The sequence below is a fragment of the Chaetodon trifascialis genome, chromosome 10 (genome assembly GCF_039877785.1).
Source record: "Chaetodon trifascialis isolate fChaTrf1 chromosome 10, fChaTrf1.hap1, whole genome shotgun sequence".
In the NCBI taxonomy this organism is placed as follows: Eukaryota; Metazoa; Chordata; class Actinopteri; order Chaetodontiformes; family Chaetodontidae; genus Chaetodon; species Chaetodon trifascialis.
Window position 1 is genome coordinate 23,867,673 of NC_092065.1, and position 17,167 is coordinate 23,884,839.

Consider the following 17,167-nt stretch of genomic DNA (forward strand, 5'->3'; position numbering starts at 1 on the left):
CGTCCCTCCTCAACGCACGACCGACCGTTCTGAATCAGTGAGTCCTCACTTAACATTTTTTGTCACCAAACTACACCCCTACAGTTAGGGTTCAGGTCAAAGGTCGATTTTGTTTGTGCCAATTTATTGTTATTGTTATTATATTTCACTGGCTCAAATTGCCATGAGCTGGAATCAGCTACACCCATGAAACTCAGCCCAGTAACTGCAAATGAAGTGCATGTGCAGTCAGCCAGATGGTGGCGTTGCAATGAAGGTCGAAAAATGTAATTTTGGAAGGACCAAGCCCCTCACACCATCACTCCAATTGACTTGAAATTGCACACACAAATCCAGCTCAGGGGTCTCTACAAAAAAGCCTGCTAAAGTCTGTTTCCCACCATTTGAAATTTTTTGAAAAACTGTAATGTGAATAGAACTTATTGGATTTAGGTATACAGCACTGCAGGACTGAGATGCAAATGTAATAAATGAGCAAGATTGGTTGAAAAACATAGCTGCCATAACTCACTAATGATTTCTCCAATCATCATAAATCTGGGTAAATATCTTCACTCTGAGCGAGACCCATAGGGAGCACCACAAATACCAAAAAACCTCAAAACCCAGAGGACAGAATTTCCCAAATTTAGGTCTCTGGCAGTGCCAGATGGATTGGTTCAAGTGAGCACGATCTATCACATATTTGCTCATAACTCAAGATGCCTTTGAGCAATCTTGATTAAACTCACTGCAGACATATTGTGCTATCTCCTTAAAGTACACACAAACTTTTGTTACAATCTGGTGAAGAGGAAGCAAATGGCAGAACTTTCAGTTGGGCTCTGTGATGATGAAACAGGTGTGTGACTGGTCTCAGGTCTTGTTTAAATAGAATTAAACTCCCTGAACTGACTTCACTCACTTCTGTAAAGCCTGAAAGCCACTCGTTGCTGTTTGCAATTTTAATTTTGGCTCACTTGGCTAACTTTGCCTCCTGCTATAGAGCAATAGCTGTTATAAAAGACACAACAATAAACTGCACTTTTATTGGGTGACTGTATGTTGTTTTGGGTCAATGCCACATACACAGTCCTGCTGCCCAAAATACTCCCTGGAAAATAGTATTCATATTAATCCATGGCTGAAAAGAGTCCCAACAAATGCATTATTTATAGTGTTTTTTACCTTCCTGAGTAATGTTTGCTAAAAACTACAGGGGCCAACTGTTGTGTTAGCCTTTTTAAACAAGACTAAGAGTCTGCAGCCATGCTGGTGTCTTTTTGAGGCCATACTTGTTCACAGCAGTGCTTTGAGTGAAATGTCAAACATGCTCACAGCGACTTTACTAAAGTGCTGATGTTTAGTAGTTTAGCATGTCAGCACACTAACATTCGCTCATTGGCTCTAAACACAAAGCGCAGGCTGAGGCTGATGGGAATGTCATTAGTTTTGCAGAAATTTGCTCACAAATCACAGTATTGAATAAATTAAAACATTGACCTGATGATAGCATTAGAGAAAATGTCAAATTATATCAGTCTATTCTGAGGGATATCTTCAAACTCCGTGACAATCCATCCAGTAGTTGCCGATATTTCATTCAAAACCACAAATGTGAACCTCCTTGTGGCATGCATCACTGAAAAGCTGGGGGATCACCAAAGTCATTGGGATTCATCCCATGGGACCATGAATAGAGTATCTTTCAAAGGTTTAGTGGCATTTCATCCAGAAGTTAGAGACATTTTAGCCTGAACCAAAGTGGTGGACCAACCAACCAACCAACCAACCAACCAATAGACAGACCGCCATCACCATCCCTCGAGCTCCCTCATCCCATTCCTCTATGGTTGTATAATGTAAAGTCCAGATTTCTCACAAATTGAAAGTCTGGAGTACAGTATTTTTTTAAACTACTTAAAGGGCCAGTGTGTAGGATTTAGTGGCATCTAGTGGTGAGGTTGCAGATTGCCACCAATTGAATACCCCTTACCTCACCCCTCCTTTGCCAAGCATGTAGGAGGAACTATGGTGGCCGCAAAACATACGAAAAACACAAAAAGTGCTCTTTAGGGTCAGTGTTTGATCGGCCCTTTCTGGGCCGCCGTAGAAACATGGCAGACTCTGTGGAAGGGGAGCGCTCCTTCTGTAGATATAAAGAGCTCATTCTATGGTGATGAAAACATTAGTTTAGTATTTTCAGAAGATTACACACTAATGAAAACATGCTTCTGAATATTAGATTCCATTTCTGCCATATTCTGCCAATAGATCCCCTAAATCTTACACACTGCTCCTTTAGAAGGCAGTTGTACTCTTACTCAAGTACAATAACAGCAGCAATAACTACTGACTCAACAACTTTGATACAACTTTCCAAACTGCAAATGACTTCGAAGAACCAGCAGCTTAAGTTTATAAATCTAATATAACTACGGATCTTTAAATCCCCTCGTTTTATTCGCACACATTGACAGATCTCATATGTGGAACAGATGTTTTTCGTTGAGCTCTGGAGCTTTCTAGTCTGTGTCTGCATCTCTGACGTCACCATCGCCACTCTGTCTGTCTGGCTCAGCTGCTTTCGTAAAATATTGATCATCTTTCCGCCCTCCCTGCTGGCGTTTGCTTTAATTGACTGGCAGACGAGTGCAGGAGCGGAGCCGGAGAGATGATTGAAGTGACAGAATAAAACATAGACAAGAAAAGAACAGAACCGGCTGATCAAGTTCATAAACGCCAAGGCCTGACTCCCTCCCCCTTCCTCTATAAATCACAGTGTCTCATTTTGCTTGTTTATCATCTGCTCTCACACTCTCTGTCTGTCTGTCTGTCTCTCTCTCCCTCTTTCTCTCTGCAGTTCAGGCTCCCTCTCTTATTTTGAACTCAGTCCATCCATCTCTGCTTTCTGGGTAATGAGAGACTAAATCTGACAGGGCATTTTCAGGGCAACACACTGGAACTATCCACTGCAAAGGCAATTGTGTTGAATTATATGATATGGATGGGTGTGGGTACTCAAAGCTGGATTTGGCAGATTGTTTATGTCTGGGATTGACAGATTTTACCAGCCTGAATTACAACGTGGCACTGCAGGAAAAGTGTCCCATCCCCACTGTTTACCCAAGTGGGGTGTGCTGTGCGGTCAGGAGGTGACAAATCAAACCTCAAAGGAATAGTTCAACATTTTGGGAAATACTTTTATTTCCTGTCTTTCTGAGAGTGAGATGAGAATTTTCACAGCGACAGTGCTAACATGCTGCTGTTTATTAATTATGGTGTTTACCACAGTCACCTTGTTTGTTTAGTGTGTTAGCATGCTAACGTTTGCCGAGGCTGATGGGAATGCGATTAATGATGCAGGTATTTGGTCATAAGCCAAATTGTTGGGCAGAGACGGGCAGCCGACTCTCACACACTGACCTTGAGACTTACACTTTTCACACTTTCTCACACCACACGTCCAATTTCTCACACAGTGAAAAGCAAATTCATAACTGATAACACTGCAGCGCCTAAAGAGGACACGGACAGACCAGACAGAGCAGCGCAGTGCAACAGCAGCAGCAAGTTATTCAGCCCGTCAGGAGGAAAGTGAGAAATGTGAACAAATCTGTGAGATTGTCATTTACTCCCAGGCATGCTGTTATCTCAGTCAGTGGCTCTTTTGGCTGCAGCGTCTCTCATCTCACAGGCTGGAGTGACAGTGAGTTACTATGGACACAAGGACATGCTGTGTCTCTGTCACTCTGAAACTTTCTAAGGATTGCCAATGTCAAGGTTTTTAAGTTGCTATAAGGTTTACATTATTCAAGGTCGCCCACATGCTCCCATGCTGCTGGGGCAAATCTCATCTGAAATAAGAGGCTGTCACTCGAAAAAGAATGACACGTGAAACAGGCTTTCTGTGCACACAGGACGCCGTTACCAGCGTCCTAAGCACACAGTCTGTGTGGACTTAGTTGTCCAAGGTGCACACACCACTCCAACATCAACGGCTTTCACATATAAAGAGTTTTTCTTCACTTTGCTCTTCAATTCCATATCTATGAACAAAGGAAATGTTCATGAAAAAATACAACCCCAATTAAGACAGCTTAGGGTAGATTCATTAGACTCACCAATAATGTGACGCTTGGACTGTCCTTACAGATGAGTACGAGTGTACTACAAATCTGAAAATCAAATCATCATCCATTGCTGTTTATCCTAGCTCTTATTTATCAGACAGCACTGTTGGTTAATAGCTTCATTTACCTGCTAAGGTGTCAGAAGATGACTTGCCTGTGTAGTTTTATCAGTACATATCTGTGAAAGTACCTCTAACATAATCAATAAGGAAAATATGACAAATCCAAACAAAACAGTTCAGCTAAGAACTCTTTCTATATCCTCTATTTCTAGGCCTTTTATAACCTATTTTAACTGTAATGAACAGTTTGCTGGGGAAATCCTATCCTGGTTCAGTGGGTAATGCCACAGAAGACCACGCTCATAAATGACTTTACCAATACCAAATCTCACTCCAACCACACTGAAGAACTGGCAGTCCATCCAGTTGGTGCTCACATCTGGACCAAAGTGGTTACCATTCATGGAGCCATGCCGCTAACATAGCTAAAAATATTCCAAAGCTAATTGACACAATGTGTCTAGTTTGTTTAACCCAAACACAAACAGAAATGTAAAAGCAGACATCTGGGTTTGAAGTAGAGTCATATCAATGTCATATCTAACAACCACATTATAGCTGAAGACACCTAATGGGCAAAGGGATAAACTGTTGTTCATAAAGAAATAGTCACAGCACATAACTTCCCTGTGTTGTGACTAATAGAGGGATGTCCTCTAAAATCCTAAATCGTCCTTGTATAAAATAGTTACCTCAGAGGTGTACTTTTGAGTTTTGGACAGAGCCAAGCTAGCAGTTTCCACCTGCCTCCAGTCTTTAAGCTAAGCTAGGCTAATGGTTAGACAATACTCTAACGTTCACATTGAATCATCATCGTGATAGTCAGATTCCTACATTGAGTTGTTTCGCGTTGCAGAAAAAAGGTCAACCCTAAAACGCTGCAGCTTCGTTGAAAACATTTCTTTCTTTCATTTTTTTTGTTATTTTTGTATCACATCATATCATGGTATTTCCAGAACAACTGCAGCAGAGTTTGACAACAGGAATATGAGTCACACTGAACAATCAAGTCTTGATGTATTTGATCTCTAGACATGTCAGGCAGCAGGTGAACTGTCACACCAGGTGAACAGATGCCATGTAGACTCTGTGTAGGCGCGAGATGTCTCAGACACTGAAAATGTATTGACTGTCAATCCATCACTGATTTGTGACACACAGCATATGTTAGCTACTACTATGACGTCATGCTTTGATCCCTTCCCATACAGGATGGCTCTTATGACTGGAAAAGCTTGTCCCTGCTTTATTATTGCTCTCTTCACCAATGTTAATTAAGTTCAATGTTGCCAACTGGTTTCAATGGGAAAAGTTATCAGAGTTGCCCCTAGCAATGCAGCAAATGCAGCGAGTACAAACCTGTTCTTTGGGATTGTTTTCAAACACATCATGGGAAATGCAGGAAAGCACCAGCAACCACTAACCAATTATTAAAAATCAGTCGCATGCCTATGCCACTGAAAAACATCAGTATGGAATAAACAATGACATTAGACCACCCTGACTAGGTCCAGACCTTCGAATCTGCTCACTCCACTGAGCTGACTGATTCGTCTTGCATCAGGACATGAAACAGCAGCGTCTCATCTGAAAAAGGAGCATTGTTATTGTCGTGCTATTGCCAAGCATATTAAAGTTATATGTGATGGAACCAAGGAGGAGTAATCACAACAATGGCAACCACTACAGACGAGATAGATGCTGCTGTCGAGGCTGTTCTTTGCCCGACATCATTGTTGTTACTTGGCTACGCATCAGTGTCGACTTAAGATGACATTAGAGTGGAAACAGAGTGTAACGAGTTGACAGGTCTGTATGATATCAGGCAACTGACACCATTATCTAGACATATGAAGTGAGCCACACAATACACGGTTAAGTAAGACTCTGCTCCGAGGCTGCTGCTCAGATTACATGTGCTGTTAAAAAAATCTTTAACGCTCTCCTCCTCTCTTATTTTCTGCTCGTCTCTTGCATGTATGAATATATTCCATCCTTGCTGGTGTCATCAGTTCCTGCCTTAATGCAGGTTGACATGGCAGAACGGCAGCTCTGGCCTTACAAGCTGTTTCTGCTTCATTATTTATGACCTGAGTCTCTTACTCAGTTGTCAGTGTTGGTAAATTTTATAGGAGGATGTGGATTTAGACACATTCTGCTTTGGGGTGAAAACCGGTCTAAATAAATAATATCACTGACAAGCTCTATAAATCATGAGATAAGTGGCTCATTACTCAGGGGTCAGTGCCCTACGTAAGCTATGATAAAAGGTTAATGATGGAGGGGGGTCTAATATACTGTTGTCACTGCACAGTGCTGCACCGCCTGCACGCTGACGTTTTTGATTTACAGTGAATTTTAGAACCACTCACGTCCCCTGACGATGAATTGTCTCAACTTTGGTGATCTCCTGACATTTCTGCCATCAGCAAACGAACTGTACTCTGGTTTGTGACCAAAAAACTGGAAAACAAATGACACTAATGTCTGCTGTTATACTTCAGAGTCTGACCTGGTACCCTCAAAAATAATCTGTGGTGCAAAGGGTTTTAAAGTTGCCTCCATGAGCTGTGTGTCACAACCACTGCTGCAGCTCCAACTGCTGTTGATTAAGTGGATCAAATCAGACGACTAAACTACAACAATAACATCTAAAACCACATTTCTTTCTTTACATTTTGATTTAACTTTGCCATTTATAACAGGCACTTTATTTTGATTGTGTTATTTCCATTTGATACTGTCGGTCCTGGACTTCCATAGCTTGGATGGAACGATGTGCTGAGGAAAGATGACTCTGTTGTCTGTGGGTAGTTGTCCAAACAGGATGAGACGAGAAGCCATCTAAGGTCGGGGCAGGAAGGATAGGTGTGGGTTTCACTCTTATCACAGAGGCTGATTGCTGCCAGGCGAAAGCTACTGAAACACCTAACACAAAATGTGACACACACACACACACACACACGCACACACACTCACACACACAGCTCAAAAGAAGACACTGCTTTATCTTTCTCATTTTACACATTTGTTTTAAATCTTAAATTTGATGATGATGATCAGCTGTCCGAAGTGTGAGTTCACATCATGCAGCGTCAGACGTCTCTCCACCCACGGCTCCCGTCAGATCTGTTGTGACAGAGACAAAGAGTTCACTGGGTGACGTCGAGGAGTGGAGAAAGCACAAAAAGGCTGAGCCACCAACGTGTCTCTAGTCTATTTTGAGCTTTTAATTCATGGCGATGATGAAATGCTCGTATTGTTTTTAAAATAATGGCAGCGACGCCAGCTGTGCGTCTGATTTGAAGGACACACAAACCCCTGGAGCACCCGTCTCACCCTGGATCACAATCTCTACACGCACACACACACACACACACACACACACACACACACACACACACACACACACACACACGCTGTCTGCGAGCTCTCATCAGGGATTAACTCAATACACAACTGCACGTGCACACACACATACACACATTCACACACTATCCTCTTTTATCCGAGCTGGACAGCTGTTTGTGCATTCATCTCCTCGGCCTGCAGCACTGACGGAAACTCATTTATTTCATTTGCTGCGTAAGCCTTTGTTTGTTGTTTGTTGTGTCGTTCTTCTATTTTGTGGTTTTTCATTATGAGGTTTTCGGCTCATTCTTCTTAACAATGTTGCATCATTCTTACACTTCTTTAGTTCACACACACATTGACTTAGTGCGCTTTTGGGGACATTACATAGACCCATATTCATTTCCTGCAGACTTTTGCCAAACTCTAACCATAACCACATCTTGCCTAACACTAAACTTACTCTAACCTTAACCTCTGACCCAAAAATCAGCTTTTTCTCAGCTGGGAACATACTTTTTTGCCCCCAGTTAGATAAGATGTCCCCAACTAACTGGTCCATAGCCTACTTTCAGGGACACATTTCAGATTAAGTCACAAACACATACACAGACACAGGTATAAAGATATAAAACACTGGCAGAACTGAGGAAGATGATAGCTGAACTGAATACTTAGACATGTGTCGATGTTCAAAAAGTCATCCGCATGTGGCAGTGAATTTGTTATACAGCAAAAGTGCATTTATACTGTGCTGAAAGTTGAACTATTTTGCTTTTTGAGTAATAATAATAAGTAAAAATGTTTTCTCCAGCTTTTCAAATGGAGGTATGTGTTACTTTTCTCTGTTTTATGTCTGTTGGTCAGAAATCGCCCTATCACAAGCCAGCAGGAATACGTTCACTTTTCAGCAATGGAGTATTATTTATTGTCTGCAGAACAAATATGACTTAGATGTAAAACCTACTTTATTCAACAATGGGCTGCGCCTGTGTTATTGCCACAATAATTCCTTTCTTTGTAAAGATGATGTTCATAGATGCTTTGGGAATAATCATATTGTATTGGGTGCAACTTCTACTGGAGAAGGCAAATCTTATGCTGCGCCCTTCATATCAAAACAATACTTTTACTTGACTTGAGATTTTCAGTTCTCTACCCACCACTGGGCATGTTGATGATAAATACTGGAGTCCCCAAAGAACTTGATTTTTTCTTGAAATCTAAATGACATCAGTAAAACGTATAAACATGGCAGACTTCACACTGGCTTGGCCATGCTGTCACATCTGTGGCTGTCTGTGCTCATTAGCAGCCATGAAGACGTGATAAGCTGCACATTATGACTCCCACATAAAAGCATGCACACACATCACACATTATTATGAAGTGCACACCAAACAAATCACTGTTCACACATTAACACACACACTCATGCACACACACATATATATATATATATATAGTATAGTAAATGCATGTACATAAGCTGCTGGCTAACTCATATTACCACTCAACCAATGTTCAAACACACACACACACGCACCCACACACACGCACACACACACACACACACACACACACACACACACACACCATGTTCCCCCTGCAGCATGTGTTTCCAGGTCTGGTTATATAAACTGCAGTGTTTTTGGTGTGAGCATCTGCTGCTAACTGGCCTTCGTACCACCTCACACTGTTTGTGCCAAACACAACTCTAGGGGGTCCAGTACACACACACACACACACACACACACACACACACACACACACACACACACACACACATATGCACACACACTCAAAATACTCCAACAGGGTTGCATAACCTAACCACATCACTCTCTCTTCCTGTCTCTTTATCTGTTTGTCTCTATTTATCTTTCTATATTTGTACTGAGTGTGCCCCTCTCTTCAGCAGAGACGTGGGAAATGCTCTAATAGAGGCTTAAAAATTTAGACAGATGTTTTATCAAGTGTTTCCTCTCTGAAAATTGGTCACTATTGGTATACTGGCATGCTGCCTCTTTTCTCTGTGAGAATGGAAGTACAAATTCTTTACATCTGCCTTTCAAGCCTGTAGGGTGTTAAGTGTTTGTCTAAGAGAGATTTTTGCAGTGATACTTTGAGCATTCAGTTTTCACCTTCACTCTGCAAAGGCTCGACCTTTGCAGGAGGAACTCAAGTGCAGTGTGGTATTGTCTGCATTACAGTGTAAGTGAGTCTTGAGACTTGAAAAGAAAAATGTCCTTCATCATTTTAGGGGATATATTTATGTGGTCTCTTTCCAGCAGTGAGATGTGAAGCTTGATATCAATCTCATGTCTTTGCATTAAGTACAGAGCTGGTGACAGGACAGGGTGAGCCAAGCTTAGCAAAAATATTAGAGGGAGGGGGGACACAGCTACCCTGCCCCTGTGCAAAGTGAAAAAAATACACCTACTAGCAACTCTAACATGTATCTCATCTCAACCACCTGCGTAGTTCTTCTTTTGAGCTTCTCCAGCCGCAGTTTAAGTTGTCAAATGTGGTTTTTCATCGTGGTACCAAACCTGGCAACATCACTGTGACAACAAGACTCCAGGAAGCCGTTCAGTATTGTGCCTAGCTGTTGCTCATCAACAAATAGTTCCAGTACAAAGCTACCCATGAAACACGTTGGACAGTGTATTGCTGAACTTTGGACAGATTAAGGTTAGCTGTTTCTTCCTGCTTCCAGTCTTAATGCTTAGTTAGACCACGTGGTTTTGATCTCATCAGCACATTTCTTAAAATATTTAACTAATGGTCGTTTTGATATTTCAGATCTCTAGAGGTTTGTGGAGCTGATAATAAGAAAAGAGATGTGAGGAAAGCGGAGAGGAGAACGAGAAGCCTATTGATATCAAATGAACCTGAAATTGTAACCGAACCGCCATCTGCCACTGAAGACGCAGGAGAAAGTAGGTGTCAGCTGCCAGCTTGGATCCCTCAAACGTTCATACATTTACATCAAACCAAGATGAATGAACTCACCAGCCAGCACAGCAGATGCAGCCACTGATGAATTCAACAAGAACAAGAACAAGATCTTAGACTGATTTAAGAAGGAGTCAGTGCAGGACCGACATGGATTATATCAGATGACAACAGGCGCATTGAGTGACACATGAGACAGAGATAAGCAGGCCCACAGCCAAATGAGTTGTGAGATGATTCCTCAGGGAAACTCCTCAGTGTAGGTCTTATCAGGTCTGAATCAGCCTTTGCTGGACGTACACTCTCGTCCACTTATCATTTCATTGTTTTTAGTCTCAGATCTTCACCTTTGAGCAAAAGAACACATCCCCATCCACAACCTCCTGAGAACCACGACTTCCACGTCATACACTATTTACTTCAACTGCTTTCAGTGCTTGCACTTCAGCTGACAACTTATTTCAGTTTGTACGCTTAAATTGGCTTTGAATTCTCGCAGGACTTAAACTGACACTGCTAACTCTTATTGCTTAAACTTTGATGTTTCAACTCCTCTCAGCACTAAAACTTCAAGCCCTTTCGACCCAGCTGAGCCTTTTCTAGTTCTTAATCTTTCAGAAGAAAACTTATCCCCATCTGTGTTTTTCTACCTACATACACACACTTTCTAGGAATTACACCACTGATACTCTCTTACTGTTCAAATGAAGAGTCAGCTGCTTTCAGTGGTTACACTTTCAGTGCTTTCATCTCTTATTCATGAACTGAAGGAATAAAGTAAAAGGATAAGACACTTCAGCATCTTCTTTCAGTTTATACACTTCTAATGACATGAATTTCTTCAGGACTTCAACTCACATTTCCAATTCAGTGTATCTTTTGCACTTCAACTCCTTTCAGTCCTTGAGCATCAGCTGAATGACTGAACTTCAGCGCTTCCATTTTACCTTCTTTCAGTTACCAATTCAACTTTGACCTCAACTTCTTTCAGTGTTTGTCTGTTTCAAATGTTTTAACTGCAAGTTTTTAGCAGTGAGCACACGTACATTTAGACTTTTCTCATTCTCACTGCGTCTGTCAGGAGAACACTTACCCTCCTGTTTTTCTACTTGCACACACAGACTTTTCAGGCATTCCCCTACTGATGCTCATAATGCTCACGGACTGTTGGGTAAACACTTGCTGCACTGGAGCCTTTTTCTCTGCACTCATAAGAGCATTTCCCCTGTGGATGTAGATATAAGGCTTATTCTGTAGACACAGGCTCTGTAGGTAATGCTTTACAGGCCAAACGTTGCTCAGAACACCAGGGTGTGGCATAATCATCAGAGACCCGCGTCACTGAACAAGGAAGGCTGGCACAAAATTATAACCTTTGTCAGGAGAAATGTCTGGAATTCTCATGGTTGGACTGAGGAGACAATGACTGAGGTGGGTTTATCTTTTCAGTGGTGTAGACAGGTAGAGGAATGTTTTATCACCTGGCTTTGCCTAAAAATAGTCAAATTTAAGTATGTAAACACATTGGAGTCAGCCTGGAAAATAATTTGAATATCTAAGTTTCTTATTGTAGAGTGTAAACTCTTCCTAACCCCAACACAATGGAGGTAAATGGAGCATCACCATTACTCAGAGAGCTACACAGAGCTCTCCACAAAACCCCTGAAGACAGTGAGCTCTGTGGACCATGCAGACTCACCTGGACAGTGTTTCTGAAAAGGGATGCTGCTGTTAAAGACTTTGAAATGCCCTTTAATCGTTGCTGAAAGCACCACAAAATAGATTCAGTCCACTTCCGTTTAGTTAAATAGACACAAAAATCTCATAGATGGATATCTGGAGAGTTACACACCAGTGTTGGTAAGAGAGATTTGGGTGAACAGAGCCTTTAAGACACCACCTGAGGAACATGTGAAGGTATGTGTTTCTAAACAGTAACTTGAGCTGTACAGCTTTGGTCCGTGCATTCTGGTCTCTGTTTCATCCTGTCATAATTAATGCAGGAGTTCATGCAAGAGTGATCAGGAAGCAGCGATTAAACACAGCTTACGGGTATGACAGGATAACAGGAGCAGCAATACCAACTGTATAAAAACACTGACACACACACACACACACACATTTTTACTATCAGGCACTGCTGCCTAGAAGTATGTAAACTATCTTTCCATAAACACTCTGCTGCTCACACACACACACACGTTCTCAGACGTCTGCCATGCTGAATAAAACCACAATACAAGCCAGGTAGGTTTTTCTGTTTATTTCAACACTAACAGTCATGTGTATTAATGTGCTGACTGGCGTTACGATGCAGCCACAGTGCATCTGAGTACTCTTGCGGTAGCCTCAGAGTTGTTGATGTTGGGTCATCTATCTAGACAAAGCAGGTTGAATGTCACAGACTGAGAAGTCCAAACTGTCCCTGATCAAGCGACATAAAGCAGCTACACATAGGTCATTTTGGTATTTGGATACAGCTAACAGCTAACTCCACAGGAACAATATCATCAACCTCCTCTAGTTGTTACAAGGTTATTAATTCTCACTGTTTTACAGTTACCAAGTAAGATTTTACATCACAACAGCCTGACAAATATACATAGTGGTTTAGTTGAAGGATGATCTCAAAATAATTTATTCTGGTCGATTCTGGTTAGTTTCCTGCTGCTTATTGTCTATGCAGTTCCTGGAAGGGCGTAGCAGGACAGCTAATACTGCTTATACTGCAGCAACTATTTCCAGGATGTAAAAAGTGAACTGAGGCTTAAAATAGTTCTCCTTAATGTCACAGTGTTCAGAGATGCGGAGACTGTGGGATTACTAAATGGGGTCATTTTTATATCTATCTATCCATATTCTGTATCTATATATCTATGTCCATATTAATCTATACATAAATATATAGATATAGATACATATATATGAAATAGTTACTCAACTTGAGCCTTGATATAAATATTGGGCTTATCTTCTCACCTGCATCAGAACAGAAAAACTGCCAGGACAATAATCAATAAAACCCTGATTTGCTGTTGCTCTGGAGGGAGCTCTCACCTCGGTGATGTCAGGAACTAAAAGCTTTAAACCAGTGGTTCACAACTGGGAGTCTGGGACCCCCCGTAACAGAGGCCATAATATAGATCTGAGAAATTGCAAGATGATTCCAAATTAGGGAAGAACATCCAAAAAAATGATTCTGCTCCATAACATTATGTTTATTTTCAAAGACGTTTATCTTTCCCTTTTTGACCTCTTCAAGCATCTGTAATTATTTAAATCAATCTGAGTTGCTATAAAATCGCTTTGCCTGCTTTAAATGCTCACAGCTTGTAACGTATGGAACTTTTGATGAGGGGTCGTGAGTTGACTCTATCATTTTAAAGCCAAAAAGGTTGCAAAATAGCTGCAATGACAACAAACAGGAATCAAACCTTTCATTCATCATGAATCCAACCTATGAAGTTGAGCAGCACAGGACAGAATGGAGCAGATGACCCAGCTGTAAAATACTGTTGAATAAATAGAAGTCCTTGTGCTTTAAAGACACTGACAATGAGGACGATATCAAGTGATCTACTCTGCATAGCAGGCAGGATAAGGATCAGCGTTTCAACTCCGATTCACAAAGACGGCAGATTTCATTTTTCCAAACACTGATAAACCTCAGAGTGCTCAGCAGCTGTAGTAAGCAGTTTTGGATAGTCATTTTAAATCTTATTTTGAAGAGGCTGAAGTAAACTGATCCCACCTTTATTGTGCCTTTGCTTGATTGAAAGAGCTGTCGTAGCATGGTTGTAGCTGACCTACCTGTACTTTACTGTGCATTAAGGTACACTTGATGATGACCTTTGAAAGGAAGCCTGCCTGTCTGTGGCCATTAGGCGTACTTACAGAGTGTCTACTAAATGTCACTCAGCCTTACCTTTCAGTGGCTTCAGCAAAAAGACTATCCTGGCAAAAGCAAGCCGTTATTAACTCTTTGTAAACCTATGATCAAGTATACCTTAAAGTTAGTGTCTCCTTGAAGACTACATATTATAAGTGGCTTATCATAATACTCCTCTAGGCTATTTCACATAATAAGTGGTACTTGTTGACTCTCCTTATGGAGGTCAAAGGTCAGCTATGGAGCAGCATGGCCTATCAGACCTCTCTAAGCATGCTGTCTCTCCTAGCTTATTGTGCAGCTACATATAGGAATTATTGCTATAGAATTACAGTGTCCGTACTGAGGTGCATTTTGGGGAGGGAAGAACGTCTCCCAGTATTGCCAACACTGATTCTCAGCCCCTGAGTTTGTGGCTTTAAATTGCATAAAAGTCCAACATGCGTCCAGACAAAGTGAGTCTATACCAGCGACTCGCACACAGGTGGGTTGTCAGAGTCCTGGCTGTGCATGGAGCTCAGGCCCGTGTCCGAGTCCTCGTCGTTGGTATTGCAGGCCTTGGACAGACCCCTGGCCTGCTCCACCCAGCCACTGCTCTTCTCTGATGGGGCTGGCTCAGCCTCGGCGCTCACTGCACCCAGCTCTCCCTTTCCATCATCAGTCACTGTCAGTTTGCTGTTCACCTGCTCTATCTCCATGGTCTCAACTTTGGCCAGCAGGTCCAGAAGTTCACTTTCCTTGGTCTCCCAGAGTGCCAGACTCAGGTTCAAGTCCCCCCTGATGGCGTCCAGGTCTGTCTTCAGCCGCAGGCCAATGTACAGACTGGTGTCCAGCTGCGTTTTGATCCTCTCCTCCTCCAGCACAAGTTCGTTCTCAGACAAACTTTCCACATCTGGTTCCACACCTGCAGCGGCAGACGCGGCCAGGCATATCTCCTCCGCGACGCAGTCTGTGTCCTTCGCTGCCTCCGCTCCTCTGTCCTCCCGCCGCCGTTTCATCCACCGCCGGTTCAGCTCCTCCTGGATCTCCCCGGTGATGCTCTCCACGAGCGCCTCGCGCTCCGTCAGCTCCTCCTGCAGCCGCACCACCTCCTCACACTGGCGTGCGTACTCCTCGAACTGCGCCAGTGCCTCCACTGAGCACCGCGCGTCCTGCCGCTCCGCTTTGCGCTTACAGTCCGAAGAAGCCGGAGCCTCAGTGGAGGAATCCACCATGTATGTGTCCTGCACATAGTTCACCCCATGTCTCTTGATGCGGTCGAAGTGCACTTTGGCCTCGTACCGCTCGATCTCCCGGTCCAGCTCCTTGATCCTCTGGATCTGCTGGCGGATGGTGTGGTCCTGGGAGATCACCAGGTGAACCAACGTCTCCATCTTTTCCACGGAGCCCTTATCCTTAGTAACAGTCTGTTCTTTCTTTTTGTTCATCTTATCCAACTTCCTGAAAGCCTTCCTGACTATGCGCCTCTGTTTCTCCTGGGACAGATTAGCGGCAGCGGCCGCGGCGGTCCAGCAGGTCCTGGCGGTGCCTTTGAGCACCCCGCCCGGACTGCCGCTCTCCCGGCTCTGGACCACCCGGGCCTCGGCGCTGCGTGGCCCGTTGTTGGGCAGCGAAGCGTCGTTCTTCACCAGGACGAAGCGGACATTCTCTTGCTCGTCCCCCCAGGCGCTCCACAGCCGGAGGATTTTGGTTTTGTTGGGTAAAATCCTCTCGAAGCCTCTCCATTTCTCCACCACGCAGTAGGACTGCGGGGAGCTGGACAGCATCGCCGCCGAGGCTCCCTGCTGCAGGTTCTGGTCCTCTAACAGGACTTTCACCACGTCGGCGCAGGTGGTTCGCTTCGTCAGCCCGGAGACCAGCTTCTCCTCCCGGCAGACCCACACAGAGATCTTCCCCTCCTCCGGCTCCATCTCCGGCTCCACTCTGAGACAAAGTTTGGTCACCGTGTCCTCTGCGTGTCTCTCTTTGGCAACTCAGAGAGTAAAGAAAAAGAAAGTAGTCTCTCGATTTCTGACTACATTTGAAGTTGACTTAAAACTTAATCTGGCATATATGAGAGAAACTGAAGCAAAACATCCCAAACCAAATCTCTGCGCTCCCGTCGCTGCTTATCAGTCCCCACTTTAAATACGATAAGAAGTCCCAACATACAACACTCTGAAGTCTTCAGTGATCGCCGGGGTTGTCTTTCTAAAAATGGAAGTTATATCCATTCATATTTTCCCAGTGGTCCGGGCTGCCTGCTGGGACCTCATCCCTCTCTCTCCAGCAGACTGATCTGAGCCCTGCGCGCTTTTCCGGAGAGGTGCGTCCCGGACTCCAGACGGCTGCTCTGCTGTGAAGGGGACAAAACAGGAGGGTGACGACTAAGACACGCCTCTCTCTCTCTCTGCCTCTCTCTCTCTCTCTCTCTCTCACACACGCACACACACACACACACACACACACACACACACACACACACACACACACACACACACACACACACACTATGCCCTCCTCAGGAAAGTTGGACTGAGACAGTGCAACAAACATGGAGCAGTCTTTGATCAGTTTGTCAGCGTGGAGAAAAGGTCGACTCCTGTTAACTGCCTCATTTTACAGAGTTTGTTTGTCAATTCATCCATTCACACACTTGTCACATCATTTTTATATTTAGATATGTATGACAGCATACTGCCTACTTTGCCTTCAAGGTCAATGAACACAACTGTGGAAAGAAACAGAGAATTCTTACAGAAATATTGCAGTTAAGGACAATTTTGAGAGTACTTTGTGTTTCAGCTCCATTACAT

General features: G+C 43.3%; 2 protein-coding genes across 2 annotated transcripts in view; one reads left to right on the plus strand and one right to left on the minus strand.

Annotated features, from left to right (window-relative positions):
• Positions 1-17,167, plus strand: part of LOC139337292 (protein C19orf12 homolog) — a 344,772-nt gene that overhangs the window by 164,560 nt on the left and 163,045 nt on the right. The gene's annotated exons all lie outside the window — the stretch shown is intronic.
• rassf10a (Ras association domain family member 10a) lies at positions 12,739-16,687 on the minus strand. The gene has a single exon (XM_070973185.1). The coding sequence runs from the start codon at positions 16,280-16,282 to the stop codon at positions 14,834-14,836; it is 1,449 nt and encodes a 482-aa protein (XP_070829286.1). The 5' UTR covers positions 16,283-16,687; the 3' UTR covers positions 12,739-14,833.

Excerpts from the sequence above, each read along its gene's own strand:
- rassf10a (XM_070973185.1), bottom strand. The coding sequence starts at position 16,282 with ATGGAGCCGGAGGAGGGGAAGATCTCTGTGTGGGTCTGCCGGGAGGAG.